At 36.6% G+C, this 25,663-nt stretch overlaps 1 protein-coding gene across 16 annotated transcripts in view; it reads left to right on the forward strand.

Moving 5' to 3' along the window:
* Positions 1–25,663, forward strand: part of cspp1.L (centrosome and spindle pole associated protein 1 L homeolog) — a 45,819-nt gene that overhangs the window by 12,667 nt on the left and 7,489 nt on the right. For 6 of the 16 annotated variants that reach the window (XM_041566454.1, XM_041566455.1, XM_041566453.1 and 3 more), the window contains 23 exons: positions 893–973; positions 1,082–1,183; positions 2,501–2,928; positions 4,468–4,554; positions 6,358–6,459; positions 7,900–7,988; positions 8,342–8,438; positions 8,692–8,749; positions 9,594–9,608; positions 11,524–11,813; positions 12,934–13,052; positions 13,937–14,027; positions 15,229–15,340; positions 15,429–15,576; positions 15,755–15,892; positions 18,514–18,626; positions 19,756–19,905; positions 20,012–20,164; positions 20,778–20,879; positions 21,140–21,212; positions 21,745–21,874; positions 21,998–22,140; positions 25,019–25,159. In XM_041566454.1, coding sequence (XP_041422388.1) covers positions 893–973; positions 1,082–1,183; positions 2,501–2,928; positions 4,468–4,554; positions 6,358–6,459; positions 7,900–7,988; positions 8,342–8,438; positions 8,692–8,749; positions 9,594–9,608; positions 11,524–11,813; positions 12,934–13,052; positions 13,937–14,027; positions 15,229–15,340; positions 15,429–15,576; positions 15,755–15,892; positions 18,514–18,626; positions 19,756–19,905; positions 20,012–20,164; positions 20,778–20,879; positions 21,140–21,212; positions 21,745–21,874; positions 21,998–22,140; positions 25,019–25,159 — 2,962 coding nt within the window. The remainder of the gene's footprint in view (positions 1–892; positions 974–1,081; positions 1,184–2,500; positions 2,929–4,467; positions 4,555–6,357; positions 6,460–7,899; positions 7,989–8,341; positions 8,439–8,691; positions 8,750–9,593; positions 9,609–11,523; positions 11,814–12,933; positions 13,053–13,936; positions 14,028–15,228; positions 15,341–15,428; positions 15,577–15,754; positions 15,893–18,513; positions 18,627–19,755; positions 19,906–20,011; positions 20,165–20,777; positions 20,880–21,139; positions 21,213–21,744; positions 21,875–21,997; positions 22,141–25,018; positions 25,160–25,663) is intronic. The other 10 variants (XM_041566464.1, XM_041566457.1, XM_041566461.1 and 7 more) reach the window with 5 other exon arrangements.

Genomic DNA, 25,663 nt, shown 5'->3' on the forward strand with positions numbered 1-25,663 from the left:
AGGTTACAAAACAATTTAATTTCCCTCAAAGCACCAGCACAAATTGATGTCAGAAAGGCTTACTTCAGCTACCAGACAATATTATATAACTTTTTTTTTCCCTTCAGTAAAATAAGTCCTTTCAAGACTTGTTTACTGTGTAAAACCCGAACCTCCTGTTTTGCATGGACATTATTTCACATAAGTATATTCTGCGATATTGCATGCCCCGATTAAGTAAGACATACGGAGCTTTGGAGTCCAGGAAGAACACATCACCTAAGCTACTTCAATATATCATCTTCCACTCATGTAGAAATGCTTGTACAATAATAAGCACACGGGATAATACATGGAAATACACCCTTTCAATATTATGTTTTTCCTCTTCTCTCTCTCTCTTCTTTTTTTTAAAGGGGTTGTTCACCTTTGAGTTAACTTTTAGTATGATGTAGAGAGTGATATTCTGAGACTATTTGCAATTGGTTTTCATCTGCTATTTGTGTTTTTTGAGTTATTTAGCTTTTTATTCAACCGCTCTCCAGATTGCAATTTTAGCAATCTGGTTGCTAGGGCTTATATAACCCTAGCAACCATGCATTGATTTGAATAATAGACTATAATATGAATAGGAGAGGGTCTAAATAGAAATATAAGTAATAATAAGTAGCGATGACATTACACCTGTAACTTTAGAGAGCATTTGTGTTTTTAAGATGGTTTTCAGTGACCCCCATTTGAAAGGTGGAAAGAGTCAGAAGAAAAAGGCAAATAATTCTAAAATTATAAAAAATGAAGACCAATTGAAACTTGTTTAGAATTGGCCATTCTACAACGTACTAAAATTAACTCAAAGGTGAACAATTCCTTTAAGATTAACTTTCCAATTTCAAAACACTTTGTTTTTGCCTAGAAGCATTTGAGAACAACAGGGGAGGTTGATCCTTATACTCAGGGAATGTCTCTTCCAATTGGAGAAAGACTTTCTGCAAAGGTAAGCTGAATAGTTGTATAATAAATATAAGCTTTGTTTATTCCTACGTCGTTATATAGCAGTTTTCATTAGTCTTTACCTCTTTTTTACAATTTTCATTTGTTGTAGGAACGACTGCGATTTGAGCGCAACAGAGAGTACAACCAGTTTCTCCAAACGAAGGAAGAAGAACATGAGAGATTCAGATTAGCAGCAGCACAAGACCCTCGGGTAAATTTTGTATACAAGGAGATTTTCACAAGGAAGTTGATTTATAGTTTGAAGCATTCTGCAGATTTATTCCATAGGAAATATTTATTTACACATTTCTACAAAAGATAGCGAGTAGAATGCATGCATAGTGTTGTACACATAGATCTTATATGTAATAAACTATATGGGCTGAATGCATGTTGGGGGTAATAAAGGGAAAGATAAATGTTCTGTAACCTGTAATTCATTAAGTGCACTTCTATTGCCTTAGCTTTAGAAAGCTTGATCTCTTTAATTTTAAAGTATTATTTCACTTTGTAGTGCTCTTGAGCTCCAGTATTGAAAATGTATTATAAATAGGGACTGTGTTTGGAACACACAGAGAGGAGATAAGAAAACACACTCCAGTGAATAGCATAAAGTATCCTAAAAATAAACTACTACCAGCGCTGGTGTATTGAATGCAGATCTTTGCATTACCAGTCTTCGGTTGTAGTTTGATGTTAACATGACATCTTAATAAAGCATAGGGATGGATAGACTAGCAGCCTCTGTAGCCTATTAATGGAAATTAAACTAGGTGTGCACCACTTGCTGAATGGCTAGAATGAGTGATTTTGCAGTTGTGCATCTTTAAGAAACAGTCCATGTCATCTTCTATTAAAGGAGAACTAATCCCTTGTTAAACCCCACCAGTACTGCCCTGTTTCCTGGTTATAAAAATCAAAGTAGCAGTGGTGTTGCTGTCCGGCCTCGTGATCTCTTCTCCACAATCTCACACCAGAAGCATGCGTGGTGTAAACGATCACTAGGGTTAGTTCTTTTTAAAAGGTTTTAGATTAAAGATGGTTTTATATATTTAAGTATTTAAGAGTAATTACACATATCTGTTTGGCATGTGCTTCCATGTGTTCTTTGTTATATCTTGTTTCCATGATTTGAATTTTCATATTTGATATGTTTTTATTATCTCCTATCTAATTAATTCCCTCTGAATTCAGTATATTTATATATTTATCTGATGTGCTCCAAAGCATAAACTATATATGGTAAGCATCATATCATTTCAGATTAGAGGTTTGCTAAGTGCTGCATGGATTAGTTTATTTACATTTTAACTTCAATCAAAACAAATATTGCTGTTTTGTTGCCATCAGTTTGACAGCCTTCTAAAGTCTTCTTCCCAGATGCTAACTTGTGATTGGAGTGCTGGGCAGAAGGTGGCTTGTCTTCTATGCATGCTAGATTGTTCCTTTTTCAAAATGTATCAGTAGTACTTAAGGTTAACTTATTCTGTGATAATAATGTAATAACACATTTTTATTTATTTTTTAGATCAATAGAGGGGTTTCTGTAAACCCAGTTAATCGAGACCCTCACCCTTCAGTACAGCTTTCCCACAGAGACCCAGAGCTTTCAAAAAAAGATGCTTACGCATCAATGGAGGCTTATGAACAGCTTCTTAACCAGAGAAGATCTGAAGAGAATAGACGTCACAGAGTAAAAGCTCAAGTTCAAACACAAGAGCAATATAACAGAAAAACAGAGGAGGAATTGGCTGGGCAAGATAGAAAGTTTGAAAGACAAGAAAGAGACTTTGAGATGTTGGACAGACCTCGATATATTGCTGCTGACGTTGAATATGAAAGAAGGCCTCTCAAATTTAACCTGGGTCCTGCTCTTGAAGACTCTCATGGTAGACACCAATATGAAATAGATACACAGGACCGAAGACCCATTCCACATAACTATCCCACTGAAAGGTACAGTAAAACTAGCAATAAAACCGCATTTTTTTATTTTTAACAGTTTTCCAACACAATTGTCATATCCTGATATAGTTAATTGCATTAATAAAGTAGAAAGATACATTAACATAGTTCAAGAAGGACATAACCACTTTGTGGCAGTACCTAGTATGAAAGGCTCAATTACAGTCATAAAAAGTAGAACAAACATAGTAATAAAAATACAAGGTTTAAACAGAACTCAGAAAGAATTTAAAAAGGAAAAAATAAGTATATGAGGGAGGTAATTTTTCGCACATAATTTAGTTACAGGTATAATTTTGTCGTCCTCAATCCCCATTCAGGCCACCATTGTAAAGATCTTGGAGTGAGACCTGGGGGAAAAGTTGGGTTGTAAAATATACTTATAGCTTGAGTATGATCAGATATAAGGTGTTTTTTTAAAAGACAATTTTTATAGAACTTTTTTCCCACAACTGAAGGTTACTAATGTTGGACACCAAACATCTCCTTGCTCATTCATACTCCTGTCCTGCCTGTAATTAAAAACAAAAACATTCGTTTTTCTACTTTAATGTTGTGAAAGCCTTCTTAAAACATAACCATATATCCAAACTTGAAGATAGTCTTTAGATAGAGCTCTTTAAATCTCTTCAGTATATGAAGCATGACTTCTGATGGGCCAGGGTAGAGTCTGTAAGCGCTACTTTGCATGCCCAGTTCCTACTTTATAGCCTGGTAGCCTATAAGGTTAAAGGGATACTGTTTTTCAAAACGCATCAGTTAATAGTGCTGCTCCAGCAGAATTCTGCACTGAAATCCATTTTTCAAAAGAGCAAACAGATTTTGTTATATTAAATTTTGAAATCTGACATGGGGCTAGATATATTGTCAGTTTCCCAGCTGCCCCAGTCATGTGACTTGTGCTCTGATAAACTTCAGTCACTCTTTACTGCTGTACTGCAAGTTGGAGTGATATCACCCCTCCCTTCCCCCCCCAGCAGCCTAACCAAAGAACAATGGGAAGGTAACGAGAGCTCCCTAACACAAGATACCATTTCCTTTGGACGATCTAAGAACAGCACTCAATAGTAAAAAGCCATGTCCCAGATTCAGTTACATTAAGTAGGAGAAATAACAGCCTGCCAGAAAGTAGTTCCATCCTCAAGTGCAGGCACAAGTTACATGACTGGGGCAGCTGGGAAACTGACAATATGTCTAGCCCCATGTCAGATTTCAAAATTGAATATAAAAAAATCTATTTGCTCTTTTGAGAAATGGATTTCAGTGCAGAATTCTGCTGCAGCACTATTAACTGATGCATTTTGGAAAAAACATGTTTTCCCATGACAGTATCCCTTTAACAATGTGCGAGTGAATGCTGCACTGTCCTTACAGAAGCTGCTTAACTGCTGCTGATCTCTGCATCCTAAGGGTAAGCTTGGACATAGTTATTAATGATTTGGGAAAGTGCTTGATTTAAGTAGTGCTATGCATTTGGTAGGCCTTTGCAAAAGGTGATCATAATTTTTAACAATATCCTTACTTTCTCAGATTGCTACCACGTCGTCGCGTTGAAGATAGCTATGACTACCAACCAGAGCAAGTGTCTTATTATCATGTTCAAAAAAGCAACAACAGGTGAGGAATAGGGTCTCATAAATAGGGATGCACCGAATCCGGGATTCGGCCTTTTTCAACAGGATTAGGATTCGGCCGAATCATTGTTCCCGGCCGAACCAAATCCGAATCCTAATTTGCATATGCAAATTAGTGGTGGGGAGGGAAATTGCGTGAATTTTTGTCAGAAAACAAGGAAGTAGGAAATGTTTTTCCCATCCCACCCCTAATTTGCATATGCAAATTAGGGTTCGGATTCGGTTTGGTATTCGGCCGAATCTTTTGCAAAGGTTTCGGGGGTTTGGCCGAATCCAAAAAAGTGGATTTGGATGCATTTAGATAAAGATGCATTTTTAAGACATTCAAGCTCATTTACCAGTGAAGTGAGCCAAAAAATTTCAGCAATTTGTGATGATTTTTCTTCAGAATTCCGGCGTAAATTGTTCCCACAGGAATTAGACCAGATACTGGTACCTCTTTAGTAAATTGCTTGTCAATGGGAACAACTTGAAAAAGTGAGGGAAGGTGCAGTATGGGGGCAGGACATGGTCATGGAGTTGCCTTTAATTTGCATGCAAGGGGCTGTCATGTGCCAGAACAAAGTGCATCTTGAACTACAACAAATTAGCCATGCTTCATATACTGATCAGCAGCAGGTTCTTGATTCATGGTGTTTTAATGGAAGCAATTTGCCACCCATCGTTGCATTTAGTGCTCCCCCTAACTTTAGCAAATAAGCCATATTTGGCCTTTGTCATTGTTTTTTTTTTTTTTTTTTTTTGGAATGCAAGCCAAATTTAAAAAAAAACATAAATATAATTCTACATAACTTTCAAAGAAATTCCAACATACTTTAAAAGTCATATTAAAGTTATTATAGTAATAAAATAGTTTTTGTAGCTTTTGTTTCTCTGCATTTCTTGTCCTGAATACATGCATAGTTGAAACTATGTATCAGTATTAAGCTCTCCTCCAGTCAAGGATGTTGGTAAAATCAATAGATTTATTTTGCCATTGCAAATTTATAGGTCACTTGCCTTTGTACTAATTTCTATAGAATTAAAAAATAAATAAAACCTTTATAATACAGCAAACCTCCCACACCCCTCTATATTTGAGAGCCGATTGTTCAAAACAACATATTTCTTAGGCAAACTAGAGAAGTATAAAATCCAGCATGGGGCTCTGAATTTAGCCAAATACAGGTATGGGACCTGTTATCAGAAAACCCGTTAACCAGAAAGCTCCGAATTATATTTTATCTTAATAATCCAAATTTTAAAAAATTATTTCATTTTTCTCTGTAATAATAGAACAGTACCTTGTGCTTGATCCAAACTAAGATATAATTAGTCATTATTGGAGGCAAAACCAGGGTATTGGGGTTATTTAACGTTTAAATTATTTTCTAGTTGGCTTGAGATATGAAGATACAAATTACGGTAAGATCTATTATCCAGAATGCCCCAGGTCCCAATCATTTTGGATAACATATCCCATACCTGTACAAGTAACACTAGATTTGACCAAATTGTTTGACGTTCACAATCTGGTTGGGAGAAGGTACAAACTATTTTCAAATATATTATTTTTGTCCTTGCGGTCAAAGGGAAAACAAAGCAACCATTTGGGGAATTTTCATAAGAATTTGGCTACAAGAGATTTAGTTTTATAACTCCCAATGAGAGCAAGTAGTATGACTGCCTGCAATGAATAAACCTAAATCTAGCATCTGTGCTAGTATGTTGACTGAACATCTACAGGAAGATTGAGTGAATACACTGACAAACAGCTTTGCTAAATGTCTCATATTATGTACATAAGATCTTATAAAGAAAGGAGAGAACCAGAACCCCCGATAGACTATGAAGATGACTTCAGAGAACCAAGAAGTCGAAGGCCAGTCACATCCATCACAAAGGCCAGGTAAAGATTGTCTTGATCACTGTTTTGCTTTATAAGAAATACTGAAAACATGGTAGGCTGATAGGATCCCTTATCCGGAAACCCGATATCCAGAAAGCTCCGCATTACGGAATGGCTGTCTTCCATAGACTCAATTTTATCCAAATAATCCAAATTTTTAAAAATGATTTCCTTTTTCTCTGTAATAATCAAACAGTAGGTTGTACTTGATCCCAACTAAGATATAATTAATCCTTATTGGAAGCAAAACCAGCCTATTGGGTTTATTTAATGTTTAAATGAATTTCTTAGTAGACTTAAGGCATGAAGACCTAAATTACAGAAAGATCTGTTATCCAGAAAACCCCAGGTCCCGAGCATTCTGGATAACAGATCCCATACCTGTACACCCAATCCAGGGATAGAAATTAAAGCAGGGACCGCAGAATGAAAGGTAGAACTTCTAACTTCTTGTTGGCAGTGTGATAATAATTAAATACTCTGGCCTTATAAGTCCTTAGATGTGTATGAGCCAGTGTCATCTGAAAGTTCATATTACTAGTCACAACCTGGTTATATATAATCTTAACATTCAGTATAAATTTAGTTAGGGGAAGCCTCGGTTTATTTTCTACAGAAAAAATTGATTCTCTGGCCTCTCATCCCAGTTGAACCCCCCTGAGTTACATGTAAGTGTTCTTGCCCTGTCTCCTTTTGCCCTCTATTTATTTAATGTCTTGTTAATTCATGCTGTAATGTGTTGTTCTAGATGCTGCCACTTTTGCCATTTTCCATCCCAAGCAAAAGTGCCAGAGAGAGAGTATATGAATGAACTTGAATAGAGCAAATGCACAAACTTTGTATTAGTAAATAAATCAACACTCCTCTCTCAGCATTCAACTACAGTTACTTTGATGAAAGGAAATATTTCAATGGTTCCTGGGTGTTACAACACCAGGGAAGTTAATGCATCTATTCTGCTGTTCTCCCCACACATTTGTTTATTGAAGGCTACACACACAGTCTGCATACTGTATGTTATATTCTACCATATCTGAACCTTAACCATCATAGAAAAAGGTGATATCAATAAACCTGTAACAGGCAATGTTAATGGTTTAAATATAGGTGGGGGTTAATGCTGATTTAATGCTTTTTGTTGCCTTTTGCCCATTGATAAACTAAATGAAAGAAATAGCCATCTAATTTGTTAATCCCGATTTGAACCCAGTTCTGGACCGTATAAATTCTGTTATTGGTGTAGTTCGCAGTCTGATGCCAGTGTTATGGTTAGCAGAAAATATTTTGGAAAATGTTTTTTTTTAATTCTGTGCCGCAAGTCTAATCCAGATCATACATCTCTAAAACATTTTCATATAGCTCTGGGTTATTCATGAGTTCTATATGCTGCTCTCTGATGCTGCACAGAATATAATTCATTTCTTTTTTTTTCTTTGGTAGAGTGAAACCTGAGAACACAGTCCAGAACACTGACCGCTCTAAATCAGCAAAGCGTAAAGAGGAAAACTTTTCAACTGGACTGCTTTTGGGTACGCTTGGCAGTTTTGCACTGTTGCATTTTCTAAAGCTGTGTGGCATCTTCATTCATACGCAAAAACATGCACATGTATTATGAAAACATTTTGATCATCTCTCTGACACATTGTTTAAGATAACATATAAGTCATACGCTTCAGCTACGCTTTGTTCAATATTTGGGACTGCTGCAGTTCAACTAAGCTTTATTAATACTGTTAGTATTTAACATAAGTGCTCTCCAACACCCGGCTTTTTAACTCGTAAAATCAGCCAATTTATTGACTATCTTCAGCTTTCTGCTGGATAAACTCCTTTGGAGTTAATACTGACAGATGTAGCCTTCTGACTTATACTTTACTGTTAGGTGGCTCTGATAAAGATGAAGCCCAGCAGAGAAGAAAGGAACGTTACCGTCAGGAGTTAATGGAGCAGATGGCTGAGCAACAAAGAAACAAGAGAAGGTATGTGCTGGTATTTGTCACTTTTGTAATATTTTATGCATACTTATTGTTCACTTAATATGAGGGGAGAATTAAGTATGGCAGATAAATTGCTTCAAATTGACTATAGTGTGTGTGTGTGAATACATTAGACATAGTGTGATCCACTAGGGCAGGGATTGATGTATAAGCTTTGTAAAGCTCTACAGTATATATCAAAGCTATATAAATAAAGGATATTAATAATAACTCTTTCCGTGTTTGTATTTTGAAGGGAAAAGGAACTTGAACTAACAGTAGCAGCATCTGGAGCAATAGATCCTGAGAAACAGGTAAAGGGGTTCTGTGGGATATATTTCTCTAATTAACTGATCTCACTGTTCTGAACCACCTGAAATAACTTAAGGCCTGCATGGAATGTTTAGCTCCACTTCATGAATGGGCATAAATATATTTGTATTGGGCCATTTTGTTTAAGAATATGGCTGACTTAACCAAGAAAAGGCAAAATTCAGTTTGTGAATTGTGTCTGACATGGCATTTTGTTAAACCCCACACATTCAGACTGTTTAGCCTACCATTGTTAATTAACGTATTTAAAGGTATAATGGTTTTGCTTTCTCTTTTTTGACTGACCTTCCTTTTAGCCATAATTCTTTGCTAGTCTGGAGGAGAATTGTATGTCCGTAATGAGAGTACCAGCAACTAAACTTTTTCCACACAAGAAGGAAAAATTCCTGTAACTTTTTTATTTATCATTTCCTAAACTGTTTCTTCTCCCAAACTGCCTGTGGAGGACTGGAAACTTAAAATAAGACGCCTCACTCAGACCTTTGGGTGTTACTACATGTGCTTATTAACATATTAAAAATAAATTCAGTTTCCCACTGAAGTGTCCTCTTTAATATTAATCAAGTCAGCAAGTCAAAGAAGACTAGCCTGAAATTTTGTAGGGTGCAAGACTCACTTTGAGCACTGCCATAGACATAATCATTATCAGATTCTATATTCCTTCTACACTCCAAGAGGCAAAACATGGCTTTCTTGGATAGCTAGAGAAAATACATAACAGCAAAGTAAAAAAACTCATTGTTCTGCTGTTTCTGAATGTATTGGACTGTATATTCAAATATAATCATTATGTTTTGCTTATGCTTTTTTATATGCTTCCTTTAGCTAAATGAAGAGGAGGTAATTTTCTTTCATCTCTAGAGGTTCTTTGTTTTCTCTAGAGATCCGGTCCAGTTATGAGGGCTTCTTATACCACTCTCCTTAATCGCATGCATCTGCAGTTTTCTTAGTTTAGATGCTGCATGTTCTGTGATTTATCTTCAACTGAAATGCACGTGAGCCAGATGGGTGAGACAGTGAGAAAATCATCCAGTATGTGAAAGGCCAGCATTTCTATTATAATATGTTGGCTATGACTGAAGAAAAGGCTATAAAATAGCGTGAACTGATCAGCGTAAAGAATTTCTCACTGTTTGGCCCATTTGATTTTTGTTTTCACACTTTGCCAGATACAAAGAAAGAATGTAACTGACACAGGAGCATGGTGTCAGTACAAGTATCAAGTCACTGTCAGGAGCATTTTACGTTGTGTTTACAAGATCATTACAGTTAAACACAAAGGGGCTTATTTATAAATTTGCTCAGAATGGTTCGCACAGTGAACATATTTGCCCTGCTCATGGTTGTATTTATAAAGCTGGATAACCGTGGTGTATTTAATGTGCAAACAGAATTGTTATTCGCGCTGCGAATGTCCATAAGAGCTTTTTTAAATATGGCATCATCGCAAATTGCTAATATTTCTGCATTTGAGTTACGCTGTGACTTTGGTGGCAGAGAAAATGTTTGAAAAACAGTTTCGTAAATTGCAAATTTAATTTAATGTCATAGATGTTTTCTTGCACAATAACCTGCACAGTGGCCGCACTCATGCAAACACCCCTCCATTTGCGAATATTTGTGCTCCCAAAAAAACTGAAATATGGGCACATATTTCAGCTTTCAGGAAAAAAACATGGGCAATACAACCATTTGCGAATAAATATGCGCAGCGCAAAATTTATAAATGACACCCAATGACTAACTGACACATTTTCATGTGATAACACTGGCAGGGTCAGAGCAATTAGAAGGTTGGCTTATAGAGGGTTATTCAGGTATTTTATTGTCCATCCGCAAGCAGTAAATAATGCAAGTAAGAAAATTCCCTGTGTGTCGTTCCACTTCAGATGTCGGAAAAACAACTGGACTGACATTGCACAGTTAACCACACGCATAGATGCCCATATTGCACTGATTTGATCCATTGACCTGTGTGTCTAATATTTGTATACATAAGAAAAAGCCCCTTCAGGTTTGCAAGGATGATATTTAAGCAGCAAATCATATTAGGACAGCAGTAGAGAGGATTCTGGAACCCATTATCCAGAAAGCTCCGAATTATGGATAGGCTGCCTACCACATACTTCATTTTAGTCAAATAATCCAAATTTTGAAAAATTATTTTATTTTTCTCTTTAATAATAAAACATTACCTTGTACTTGATCCAAACTAAGAAATAATTAATCCTTATTGGAAGCAAAATCAGCCTATTGGGTTTATTTAATGTTTACATGATTTTCTAGTAGATCCATTATCCGGAAAACCCCAGGTCCAAAGCTTTCTGGATTATTTTTTGAAGAATATTTATTTAATCTTCGTAAAATAAATGTCCTTTATCCAAATTTGTAGAAGTGAGGTTGCACTAGCCAAGCATGGAGGACAAGATGCATGGTACAGAAGTGAGCATCACCATCATGTCATTGCAACCTGAACCATTTGTTTTGAATTTTGCAGCAGCCCCTGTCCATGATAAAGATGATTTGGGCAGCTTGCGCCAATGGGCATATAACCCAAACAAAGGAAAACATTAACTCCCATTATTTGCCCTTGCAGATCCAACCCCAGTTTGGTGGCTGATCTATAAGGCACTCACACTGACTTGTATCTTGTTAACTTGAATTGTAAATGTTTTATAGCCTTTTTTTAAACACAGGTTTTGTGTTCTTTAACAGTCTGTGCTAAATTTTGAATGTCTCGATTGTTGTGTTACAGCCAGACAGATTACGGCAGTTCGGGGCAATAAACCGGCATCAGGAATTGGCGGATCGAAATGTTCCTTACCGTCCCGGTGCTGTCCTTGAACATGAAAAGACAGGAAGGAGAAGTGATCCAAAGCCTGCACTAGAAGAGAGAATTCCTCCTGAAAGACCCAGAGTAGCTTTTCAAACCCCTGTTCCAGAAATAGCCGACAACAGAAGTAACTTTTCTGGAGTTCCAGTCCTCCCAAATGAAGATTATCACAGGGGACTTGCTAGCACATTTGGTGATATAGTTGCTCCCAGGTATCTACGGATATTGATATATTTCTGCAGTAATAATAAGGCCACTGAAATGTATTTCATGTTGATTGCATAGATGTCATGTTTAAGTAGATTTGTCATAATATAACATAAGGTTCATTCATCCAGTTTACTTGTCGTGGGCAGCTTTTGTTTTTCTATTATTTTACTTCCAATGTGTATATAATTAACATGAACCTGTGTGACCCTGCAAAGCATTTTTATGCAGCGTTTGCTTGACTTTGTTGTGACGTGTAGCTTCCCCATGTATTTAAGAGGCCGATGATCTGAACACACAAGAGGGCCCCTCATGCACACTATGCTGTGGTGTTGTTCTGTAACTTATTTCAGACTGTAATTTTTAATGTTGGATACAGCTAAAGGTTTTACATTATTATTATTATGATTATTATTAACAAGGGATGCACCGAATCCAGGATTCGGTTTTGTTTCGGCCAGGATTTGGCCTTTTTCAGCAGGAGCCTAAACTGAATCCTAATTTGCATATGCAAACTAGGGGCGTGGAGGGAAATCGTGTGACTTTTTGTCACAAAACAAGTAAGTAATAAATGTTTTCCCCTTCCCACCCCTAACTTGCATATGCGGATTCGGTTCAGTATGCGGCCGAATTCGCTAAGAATTCTGAGTTTCGGCCGAATCCAAACTGGTGGATTCGGTGCATCCCTATTATTAACATGTATTTATATAGCGCCAACATATTGTGCAGCGTTGTGTTCTCATTTTCAGATGTGTTCTCCTATATAATCTTTCCACTTCTTCTTTCTTGATTTGTCTTGTTCTCTCTCTCTATTTTCTCTTCTCTTATTCACTCATCTGTTCAAAACATGACACACCACCCTGCTAGTATATACCATGGGCATATGTCCATGGGAAGAGGAGCACTGGACTGGAGTCCCAGTTTGTAGATTAATGTTACAGTGGGCAAGGTGTCTAAACAAATGTGCCCCCTCTGTACATTTGAGATTCATTTTCCTTTATTTAGCTAACTAAAAAGAGTATATCTTGTATACCGCCAGGGGCAGAATAACAAAGGCTTTAATAGAGGTTAAGGAATTGTTACGCTTTTAATACAAAGTGATTATTTGATATAATTTCTTTGAAGAATTGCTGCTGTTCCTCCTCCTCAAGCACCTGTACTGACTGAAAACTACAGAACACCTTATGATGATGCCTATTACTTTTATGGGGCCAGGAATCCTTTAGATCCGAGCATTGCTTACTGTAAGTATTGTTATCATTTTCTTAGGTGTGTAATGTAGTACTTTTGTACTGTTATGGATAATTAATTGAATTATTGATATGCATAAATGATGTGTAAATTATGATCAATACAGAGTCCAGTACTCAGTCTGGAGCCATTTCAGCGAGTGCCAACTGAAGCATTGCTGGTTAATAGCATAGTGTCTGTTGTTGCTGGGAAACTTAAGTTCCATAGCTGCAAATCTGGCCTCTGATTGGTACTGGAACTTTCTAAAGGTATAGGTTGTTAACAGCATTACAGTCTAGCAAATAATATGAGCTCTCACGGGGCATCAGCAAAAATAATAATGGACATTCTACATCAGAGACTCGTTTAGTAGAGGTGTTTTAACCCTTAATGGACACTAAACTAAATAGCAAATAAAGTTTGCCCTTCATGGTCGATATGCCTTTTTTTTTTTTTTAGTAAACATACTCGGGTAAAGGTGCAGTATCTGTAAAAGAGGCGGACCACCATTTATGTTTTATCTTATTATGTAATGTCTCTTCTCTGTTGATTAAGACATGGGTGACATTGTTAGGTTTCTAAAATGTCGTTAATGGTTATGGAAGGCATTTGCTGCTGGTAATGGGAATTGAATTGCAAGTCACATCTTTGAAGTAAAATAACATTTGCAGAAAAATAAGACCTGAACGTGCAGCTCAGTTGCTGGAGGGGGTCTAACGTTGGTATCCGTGTTAAGATGGAGTCATATGGTGGAGAGATAATAAAAAGATGCAGGCTACTATTAACCTTGAGGTTCTTGATTTGCATGGATCGAAGTCATGGGAAAAATCAGCAAACTCTCCTAGAAAAATTTAAGACAGGAAAAAGCAAACTGAATTTCACTATTACCTTTAAACAGATCCTCCAGGTGTTATGGGTCTCCAGCCTGTGCAAGGAGTCAACATGCCTGTGACGCAAATCCTACAAAATCAACCGGAAGAACAGTTTTAGTAAGTGCTGCATTCCACCAATTGAACAGGGATTTATTATATTTGTGCAATTTTAGGAACATAGCATGCCAAGCATTTTGAACAATGGCACGAGGGATCCTCTGGGGACATTGGGAAGTGTCCAAAGTAGCCAATCATGTTGCCAGGCAATCTTAAAATTAAAAAATGACACTGTTGCATTTACATAGCTACCTGCCACATTTCTTTTTTTCCATCAGTATATACAATACAGACATTGGCAGGACATAGGAATGTCTCAGTTGACTGAGCAGCTACTACAAAAAAAAAATGGAATCTATAAATGGAATTAAAATATTGACTTGGTTCAGGATATCCAAGCCAAAATATCTAATTTGTTTTTATACAAAGGCCTCTCATACTGTTGTTATCAAGCCCCAGCTCCAACCATATTACACATTTTTGCAATGTCCAGGAGCAAAATGGGTGACCAGAAAAACAGTAACTAGATGTATTTACCCCTTTATTTTATTCTCTCAAATATATTTTGCCTTAAAGGGGTGGTACACCTTTAAGTTAACTTTTTGTATGTTATAAAAGTGCCAATTTTTTTAATTGGTCTTCATTATTTATTTTTTATAGTTGTTTAATTATTGCCCTTTTTCTTCTGGCTCTTTCCAACTTTTACAGGGGGTCACTGACCCCATCTAAAAAACAAATGCTCTGTAAGGCGACAAATTTATTGTAATTGCTACTTTTTATTACTCATCTTTCTATTCGGGCCCTCTCCTATTCATATTCCAGTCAATTATTCAAATCAATGCATGGTTGCTAGGATTATTTGGACCTTAGCAACCAGATTGCTGAAATTACAAACGGGAGAGCTGCTGAATATAGCTAAATAACTCAAAAAACACAAATAATAAATTGCAAATGGTCTCAGAATATCACTCGCTACATCATACTAAAAGTTAATTTAAAGGTGAGCAACCCCTTTGATTGTTCTGTACAAATATTTAAAATTGTATTCAATGCCGTGGGGGTTAGAATGCACTCTTCTGATCAGTCTGTGGACCAAATAAGGAAGCAGCAGTAACTCTGCGAAGGTTCATTGAATGAGAGTTTTGTTCTGGGGTGTCTGAACTATCCCGTTAGATAAGTTCAATATCCATATGCTGTAAACTAAATTAAAATGCCTTTTTTACATGTATTTATTAGCAGATCTAAATATTTTGTATCATAGTGTTAATAAACAGGGTGCAGCTGGTGGAAGGGGTTTAGGATTTCTGCCTGAAGAAAAACCAAGACAGTCCAAAGCAGCAGCTTTGTCCTATCAAGAAGAGCTGGAACGACAGGTACTAAATGGTTATCAACAATGTTACTTGTTTTTAAGATAAACTAGAAAATATGGACATTTTACAATATCATGTATGATGTTTTTAGATCCAGGAAAAGAATGAAAAGCGCAGGAAAGAGAGAGAAGAACATGAAAGATATGAGGCTAAAATGGAAGCAGAAATTAAAAATTACAATCCCTGGGGTAAAGGAGGGGGAGGTGCCCCTCTCAAAGATGCTAAAGGGAATCTAATAAGTAAGCAGATTTACCTTTTCCTTTAATTATCTCTCTCTCACTCTCTCTCTCTCTCTCTCTCTCTCTCTCTCTCTCTCTCTCTCTCTCTAATGATTTTCTTTATATTTGTGCAGCTCTATCACATTATTCATATGATCCTAAATAAAGTAATATATATATATCTCATCTTCCACTGCAGCTGACTTAAAAAGGATGCACAAACATAATGAAGACGGGTACCAGAACCCAGAAGCAAATGCCATTGAAGACAAGAGAGCTGTTGTTGCATTTGATCAGAGCTTAGCTGACAATACAGGCACTGCAAGCAAAATATCTGGTAAAAAATAGTTGTTTAAGTTTTTTAAAGGAACAAATATATGTTCTGCTCTGTAACTATATTTATATCCTAAACTCGTAAATCTTGTATGAAGAAAGCATATTGACTTTTTTTTTTCTTGCTCACTGTTTTCATACCTTCTTTGTTACTAGAACAGTGCTACAGAATATTTTAGATCTACAGTCACATGAAAAAGTTTGGGAACCCCTCTCAGCCTGCATAATAATTTACTCCAATTTCAACCAAAAAATAACAGTGGTATGTCTTTCATTTCCCAGGAACTGAGTACTGCGGTGTTTTCTGAACAAAGATTTTTTAGTGAAGCAGTATTCATTTGTATGAAATTAAATCAAATGTGAAAAACTGGTTGTGCAAAAATTTGGGTACCCTTGTAATTTTGCTAATTTTTTACGCATGTAACTGCTCAATTTTGATTACTGGCAACACAAAATTGGTTGGATTAGCCGTTAAAGCCTTGAACCTAATAGGCAGGTGTGTCCAATCACGGAAAAAAGGTATTTAAAGTGGTCAATTGCAAGTTGTGCTTCTGGTTGACTCTCCTGAAGAGTGACAGCATGGGATCCTCAAAGCAACTCGCAATAGATCTGAAAACAAAGATTGTTCAGTATCATGGCTTAGGGGAAGGCTACAAATAGCTATCTCAGAGGTTTCAACTGTAAGGAATGGAGTGTCAGATGCGAAGGATTGTGAGAATGTTACAGACAACCCAAAGATCACCTCCAAAGACCTGCAAGAACATCTTGCTGCAGATGGTGTATCTGTACATCGTTCTACAATTCAGCGCAATTTGCACAAAGAACATCTGTATGGCAGGGTGATGAGAGAGAAGCCCTTTCTGCACTCCTGCCACAATCAGAGTCGCTTGTTGTATGCAAAAGCTCATTTAGACAAGCCACAGTCATTTTGGAACAAAGTGCTTTGGACATATGAGACAAACATTGAGTTACACTATTTGGTTATAACAAATAGAGCTTTGCATAGTGGAAGAAGAACACCACATTCCAAGAAAAACACCTGCTACCTACTGTCAAATTTGGTGGAGGTTCCATCATGCTGTTTGGCTATTTCAGGGACTGGGGCCCTTGTTAAAGTCGAGGGTCTGAAATTCTTCAGGATAATGTTCAAACATCAGTCACAAAGTTGAAGTTACGCAGTGGGTGGATATTCCAACAAGACAATGACCCTAAACACACTTGTAAATCTACAAAGGCATTTATGCAGAGGGAGAAGTACAATATTCTGGAATGGCCGTCACGGTCCCCCGTCTTGAATATCATCGAAAATCTATGGGATGATTTGAAGCAGGCTGTCCATGCTCGGAAACCATCAAATTTAACGAACTGGAGAGATTTTCTATGGATGAATGGTCAAAAATACCGCCATCCAGATTCCAGACACTCATCAAAGGCTACAGGAGGTTTCTAAAAGGTGTTGCATTTGCAAAAGGAGGCTCAACAGTACATAAGTATTGATGTTAAATCTCTGTAAGGGTGACCAAATGTATGCACATTTCTAATATTGTTATGATACATATTGCATATTTTCTGTTAATCCAGTAAACTTTGTTACTGCTGAAATACTACATTTTCCATAAGGCATGTTGTATATTAAAAGGAAGTTGCTACTTTGAAAGCTCAGCCAATGATAAACACAACTCCAAAGAATTAAGAGGAGTTCCTAAACTTTTTCATATGACTGTATCTTTATGACTGTATCTTTCTCCCTGTAGAGGTTTGACTGCTGGACATCCTTGATGTTTCTCAAGTTTCATATTTGGTAATTCAGACCTTTGATTAAAAAACCCATGGTAGTTTTATTTCACAATGGGTTTATTTTGTTGGGGGTCCTTTGTCTAGTCTATAGCTCACTAGATCTCTAGCTCCAACTAGTAAAAATGCATTATACACATTTATAGATTATATTATCTATATTTGTGGTTGGCAGGATATCTTGCAGTGACAATTGTAGTCAAAAGTGTGCTCTGTTGTGTGTTGAACCTCACTAATATTCATTCATTTTAGTGGAAAGCAGTTTGGGCAGTGGCACAAGGCATATGCCAGACACAAAGAAAGATTTTCATTAGAGATGCACCGAATCCACTATTTTGGATTCAGCCAAACCCCCGAATCCTTTGCGAAAGATTCAGCCGAGAATCGAATTTGAATCCTAATTTGCATATGCATATTAGGGGTGGGAAGGGGGAAACTTTTTTTTACAGTCATGCGATTTCCCTCCCCTAATTTGCATGTGCAAATTAGGATTCAGATTCGGTTCGGCCAGGCAGAAGGATTAGGCCAAATCCGAACCCTGCTGAAAAAGGCTGAATCCCCTACCGAATCCTGGATTTGGTGCATCCCTAGTTTTCCTTCTTTAATGTGTAGAATGCCATGAATGATATCAGTTATGTGAGGGATCCCTAAGGCCACAGTAAACCCTACATGATGCAGCCCACTGCTTTGAAAGGAGTTTGTTTATATAAATAATATTAAAGTACATAAAGCAAGTGAAATGTAAGTGTGTGTACTATATTTACATGTTCTTAAACAGGTTTTTGTTTTTTTAAATGTGTTCATTATTTACCATTCACCTCCCACTGGCAGGTTTTTCCTTTGCCAATAACAACCCTTTTGCAAGAGGCAATGTGTTTTCTGAGCCTCCCTCGGAGCAGCAGGTGCATCAGCAGGAATCCTATAAGAACTTCCTACGCCTGCAGGTAACAATGGGGTCTCTCAGAGTTATATTGCTTTGTTAGTGCAGTGTTCTGCCCTAATATTAGATTTATGAACATTTGCTATTGTTCTTAAGATCTTAGAGCAGCTATTGATCACAGCTTTTGATCACCAAAGGAAACCTTTTAGTCCCATTATAGTTAAGTGCTTTATAAATAAGACAACATAATTGTCTTTTCCCATGGAAACAGGTTTTGAATAATGATCATATACTGTAACACCATGCAGAATTGTAGTTGTGTCATTGTGCAACCCCTGATGGGATTTTTAAAACTGCAAAAGAACTGTAGAAAAAACACACCTACACGTTTTAATATGCGCCTTAAAGACATGTATACACATTGCAATTCAATCCCTGAATATTTTAAGAAACAAAATGCCCTAGTATATTTCTATGCTGTTGTATGGAAATCTTGAAGGGCTGTACCTTCTCTACAGTACATGGAACATTGATTTACTTGTAGTGATTAATTACAGGTTTCATAGGGCCAATGTCGGTGCATAGAGCCATCAATGTAATGTGATCCTGGTTTATCCCTACACAAGTACTCCGCTGTATTCAGTTTATTAGATTTTAATAGTTGTGAGTACGGGGAGTAACATGCAGTTCTCAGTGCGTCACTGCACAGTTGTATTTTAGTACCAGTGCTAGTAAATGAGTCCTAATGATGCTTGTTGTTAGCTTAAATCTGGTATTCAGAAGAAAAGGTTGAAAGTCTAAAAAGCCATTTTATGTCTCAAAGCTCCTGGTTTTAGTTGAAATCCCATTGTAGAAATGTATTGACTTTAATCTCATTATACAAGTTCTTATTCATAATTTTACTTTTAGAATCCTAAATTAGTCACGTCTCCGATATCTATCCGTAAACTCTAATAATGACAATGCATGTTTTTACTGATGCACATTACACTGTAAGCTCCACAAGGCAGGAACTTCCTCATATTTGCTTCAAAAATATTCTCTAGTATCTTTACCTTTTTGGCTGTGTAAGTACTGTATACCTTTATGGTGTTATAGAAATAACTGTACATTGGTGTAAATTAGATCTCTGAATAACATTGTAGAAGGTTTTGCAGATAACAAATAGTAAGAAACAGTCTTTGTCTGAACAGATAGAGGAAAAGAGACAAAAGGAGGAGGAAGAGCGAGAACGATTAAGGCTGGAAGAAGAAAGAGAAGAAAGGAAGTTAGCTGAGCAGAGGGCTCGGATTCAACGGGAATATGAAGAGGAACAAAATAAGAAAAAGCTAAAGGAGGAAGAGGTGAGCAGAACTGACTTTTTAATCATATTGTTTGGTTATCTATCTGGATTACATGCTCACTAAGAACGGGTTTTATTTAGTCCAATTCAAATATCCGTTTTTTCAGAACCGCCAAAAGAATGAAGAACTGATTCGTCTAGCGGAAGACAGACGAAAAGAAGCAGAGAGAAAGCGTAAAGAGGAGGAAGATAGAGAGGAAGCTGAACGGTGGCGTTATGAACAACAAAGAGCAGCTAAAGGGACAGAGGAACACGACAGGGTATAAATGGAAGAACTCTTAACAAACAAGCCTCTGACAGAATGCTCTTAGACCAGGGACCCAGGGGCCCTGAATAACAGTTAGCTACTTGCTGCAGTGTCTGTTGCATTGTTTTGCAGTAGATTATACTTGCCAGTAGGTTATCCCCTATTGCTGTACCAGACTTTCCTGGATGATCCTCTCCTGCCATCACTTCACTATTCACCATAGAAGAAGGGGTGATAAATCACGTGCAGTGGTGTAAATAGTTTGTACCAAAAAGTAAGAAGTGATGGAGCTGTAGGAGCATGAGAATGTGCTTTAGATGGGCTGGTTCAATGGGTAAAGTAGGGGTGGTAGAGCAAACAAATGTGTTGGGAAAGTTATTCCTGCACTGCGTTGAATTTGTGGGGCTATTGATAGTATGAAATTGGGTTAAGACATTTTACACTGAGTTTCTTATCAGTACAATATACTTAGAGTGTGGGTTTCTAGCTGTATTGTATATTCCAAAGGTTCCTAAACCTTTGGAAAATCCTTTAGTGAGGTTTCCATTCACCTTCTGCTTTTTGCCTTTCCTTCTGGAAATTGAATTCAGCCTTTTGTTTATGCTTTGTTCTTCTTTTTATTTTAGCCAATAAGACAGCCATCTCCATTGATACCCACCCTGCAGAACAAAGACTCACAGGTCCAAAGGCCGCCAAGTACTGATGGCTATGTATCAAGCCGAACCCATGTAGGTGTCTTTCTCATTATGTTATTTGACTGGTATACAATATATTGGAGTTGAGGTGCATTAATTATTGTGGGTATGGAGCGATCTCGTGAGTCAATTCATCATTAGGTTTTCTCTGTTTTGGAGAAGAAAAGGAGACCCTATGCTCAAGCTAGAAAGGTGCATTCATGTAAAATTAATAGTACAAACAAAGAAAGGGAATCAAGTTCAAGATGTAAGCAAGTATCTGAAATAATAATGAATTCCCCGTTTTTTTTAAGAAACACGATGAGCCCCAATCAAGAAATGTATCTCCACCAGTTCCGGCTAGAAGAAACCAGTTGAGACTGTATGGTAAGTGTTGCTATAGAGAATGAGTTATTTTTGACTTGTATGGTGTGTATCATTCTTATTATACAGTGGATGGGAACACCATAGAGATGTGCCACTGAGGTGAATGATGTGAGCGGCAATGAGTGAAATTATTTGGTGTGGATTTGATTAGAGAGCTTTTAGCTATTAGGACAAGCTATGCTAGTGTTATTGACGTGCAACATAGGAGTAGTGATGAGTAAATCCATGCTAGTGGCAGATGTAGGAAAGGACTGAGAGTGATGTTCAGGTAAGTGTTCAATGTGATTACTGACGAGGTCAGCATATGTGAAGCATAAAGTAAAAATTTCATTTCATCTTTAAATTAATTTCTAGTGTGATGTAGAAGGGTATTTTCTGAGACAAGTCCTATTGCTTTTAGAAGTATTTGGCTCTGTCTGTCTCTAACCTGAACACAGATAGACTTTAAATGTAGTCTTATTGTTACATAGGAATAAATTAGTCTTGCAAGTTATATCTTTTTTTTAATTTATTTATTTTTTATTTTGCAAAGCAGATGAGAAGAAGAATGTAATAAGTGAGCTTTCAGAGTTGAAGAGGCAGCTTCGAAGCGAGCAGAGGCGTCTAGAGGGTCAGTTGCATGATGCTGATAGAGATGATATTTCATCTGCCCCTATGACTGGGTAAGCACATTTCACCATGCTTGCAACATGGGGTTACCAGATCTTTTGTTAGGATTGTTTTATCAACATGGATTCATGCAGCTTAGTTACTGTATCACCTACACAATTTAATTTCATGTTTAGGAGGCGGAGAGAAAAACCATCCGTGGATGCCTTTGACCTTGCCAGGCAGAGAGTACAAGCTAATGTGAGAAGACCCTCATTAAAGGGAACTGATGTCATCAATATGCAGAATATCCGAGAATTCAATGACTTAAAGTACAGGGGTGAGCAACAACACAGCATTGGTTTTCTAGAAGTGCATTGATAGGTATTTGTGTGTGTGTGCAGCCACTGTTGTAAAAAACCCTGTGCACTATTGAAAAACACTTTTAAAACATGAAAAGACACAGTACCACACTCACCAACATCCAACATTTCCTTTACCAATTGTGACCTTCCTCAAGGATAAAAAACCTGATGGATGTCATTGTTGATGTCTGAAATATTAGACTGGCTTTTCCTTACAATAAATTTACGCTTTGCATGACCTGATGGGTCATACTATGTCTTTTTAGGCTTGATACTTTTACCTTCCCTCAGGCAAATTGTTTGAGTGTTTCTCCTTTTGTTTTTATATATTTTTCAGAAAGATAGGAGGTGGATAGATTTGTGATCTATTATAAACTGGACAAAGATGTATGTGCCAGGGGTTTGAGTTCATTGCATCCCAGTGAAACCATTTAAGTTCAGGCTTCAAAAGTTGATCTATTTTCTCAGCTTTTATTCAGATGTTTTGATCCCCTAATCTTGTATAGCCCCTGCCTAATAGAATGTGTTTGTTTAGATCTCCGTAGCCTAGATAATAGCTTTTTAGCACGGTCTTAATAGTAAAATTATTGGCTGGTACGTTTTCCTGTAAAGCAACAAGATTAATTGTTTTGTTTAACTACGGGTTTGGGGCCTGTTATCCAGAATGCTCGGGACCTGAGGTTTTCTGGAAACAGATCTTTCCGTAATTTAGATCTTCGCACCTTAAATCATGTAAACATCAAATAAACCCAATAGGCTGGTGTTGCCTCCAATAAGGATTAATTATATCTGTTTGGATCAAGTACAAGGAAATGTTTTATTATTAGAGAAAAAGGAAAACAATTTGGACTATTTGATTATAGGAGTCTTTTAGTATGATGTGAGAGTGATATTCTGAGACAGATTGCAATTGGGTTTTAATTTTTTATTATTTAAGGGTTTTGAGTTATTTAGCTTTTTATTCAGCAGCTTTTTAAGTTGCATTTTAAGCAATCTGATAGCTAGGTTCCAAATTACCCCAGCAACCATGCATCGATTTGAAAAGGAGACTGGACTATGAATCACAGAGGAACTTAAAAGAAAGATAAGGAATAAAAAGTAGCAATAACAATACATTTGTAGCCTGACAGAGCAGTTGTTTTTTTTTTAGTTGGGGTCAGTGACCCCCCATTTGAAAGCGGGAAAGAGTCGGAAGAATAAGGCAAATAACTATAAAACTAAAATAGAAAAATAATGAAAACCAATTGAAAAGTTGCCTAAAATTGGCCATTCTATAACATAATAAAAGTTACCTTAAAGGAACAGTAACGTCAAAAAATAAGTGTTTTAAATTAATGAAAATATGATGCAGTGTTGCCCTGCACTGGTAAAACTGCTGTGTTTGCTTAAGATACACTACTATTGTTTGTTTGTTTGTTTGTTTGTATGTATGTATATATATATATATATATATATATATATATATATATATATATATATATATATATATATATATATATATATATATATATATATATATATATATATATATATATATATATATATATATATATAGTCAAATACAAGAGTCCTCTGCACTCAACCCATTATCAATATATTTAAGACAGCGACATTTTGTGCATACTGCTACTAAACAGCTCCCACCCTTCCCAGCTATAGTCAGGTGATCCCACTGGTGTCTAATAAAAGGGCAGCCAAGTATGGAGGTTTACTTTGAAAGCAGCAAGTTAAGTTGCAGGTAAAACCAAGTCCCTTTGTAAAATGTATAATGAAGCAATAGAATTCTTAATGAATCAGATGAAATTGAGCATAGGACTGGCCAGATATGGGATGACTTTGACGTAGTTGTTCAGCTTAAATATATTGCAATATATGGACAAACAATCCCTGTTTTGTTTAAAGGGTAAGGCATTTTTCAGTAGCAGTATGCACAAAATGTCTCTGTCTTAAATATATTGATAATGGGTTGAGTGCAGAGGACTCTTGTATTTGTCTATATGTATTTTGTGGTCACAGCCTCATTGCACCCCCGCCTAATGGTTTTAAAAAATAGTGGTGAGCACAACTTTCCCTTGTTTGTTATATATATATATATATATATATATATATATATATATATATATATATATATATATATATATATATATATATATATATATATATATATATATATATATATATATATATATATATATTGTATAGCAATGGAGGCAGCCATTCAAAGGAGAAAATGCTCAGGTTACACAGCAGATAGCAAATAAGCCCTGTCTGTCTAATATTGTTATCCTTTATCCATTATCTATCCTGTGCCATATAGCCGTTTTTTCAATTTCCGCCATTGCTCCACAGCAGCTTGTTTATATGAACTATAGTAGTGTTTCTGAAGCAAACGCATCAGTTTTACCAGTGCAGGGCAACAGTATATGATATTTTCATTTACTTTAAAACACTTACATTTTGCTTTTTATAGGCTACACATATATTGTAATTGTTTCTTTTTATTACTCATCTTTCTATTCAGACCTCTCCTATTCATATTCCCGTCTCTTATTCAAATCAGTGCATGGTTGCTAGGGGAATTTGGGCCCTACCAACCAGATTGCTGAAACTGCAAACTGCTGCTAAATAAGAATCTAAATTACTCAAAAACCACAAGTAATAAAAAATGAAAACCAGTTGCAAATTGTCTCAGAATATCACACTTTACATCATACTAAAAGTTAATTTAAAGGTGAACAATCCCTTTAAAGCATTGTGGATAGTATTTATCCTGTGTGAATATCTTAGACAAGGAACACTTAAAATACTTTGAGAATGCCTCAAGGATTTTACTGTCACCTTTACATTTAACAGATACAGAAACCCGAGAGGGCGTGCGTCACATGTATCCAGATCCCCCAAAAGATGACCAGACCTTAGAGATTCAACAACAAGCCTTGCTTAGAGAACAACAAAGGAACCTGAACCGGATGAAGAGGAGAACACTGATGCCAGGTGCTTAGTCACGGCGTATCTATTGCCATTAGCTCTAACGTTTCTATTACATGAGTGACCAGTTCCAGTGGGTGAAAAACTGGTAATGATGGAGTTGTGCCCTTTGTCCATCTTTGCTCATATGTTCTTGAGGGATGAACTGACTTAGCAGGCCAGGATACTAGAGAAGGGGGTTATTTAGTAAAGAAGGTAAGAAAAAGCATTCTTACATACCCTTTATTTCAATACCAAGTACTTGGGATTAGAATAAAGGTTATATGGGAGCCTCTTGCCTTTTGTTGCCCTGTCATAGTATTTGCATTAAAGGGGTTGTTCACCTTCCAAACACTTTTTTCAATTTAGTTGTTTTTAGATTGTTCCCCAGAAATAGACTTTTTTCAATTACTTTCCATTATTTATGTTTTACTCTGTTTCCAAAATCTAAGTGTAAAGTTGAATGTTTGTGTCTGTGGTGTTTGAGTCTGGCAGCTCAGTAATTCAGGTGCAGACTCTGAACTGTTACAA

This window comes from Xenopus laevis, chromosome 6L (assembly GCF_017654675.1).
Source record: "Xenopus laevis strain J_2021 chromosome 6L, Xenopus_laevis_v10.1, whole genome shotgun sequence".
Lineage (NCBI taxonomy): Eukaryota > Metazoa > Chordata > Amphibia > Anura > Pipidae > Xenopus > Xenopus laevis.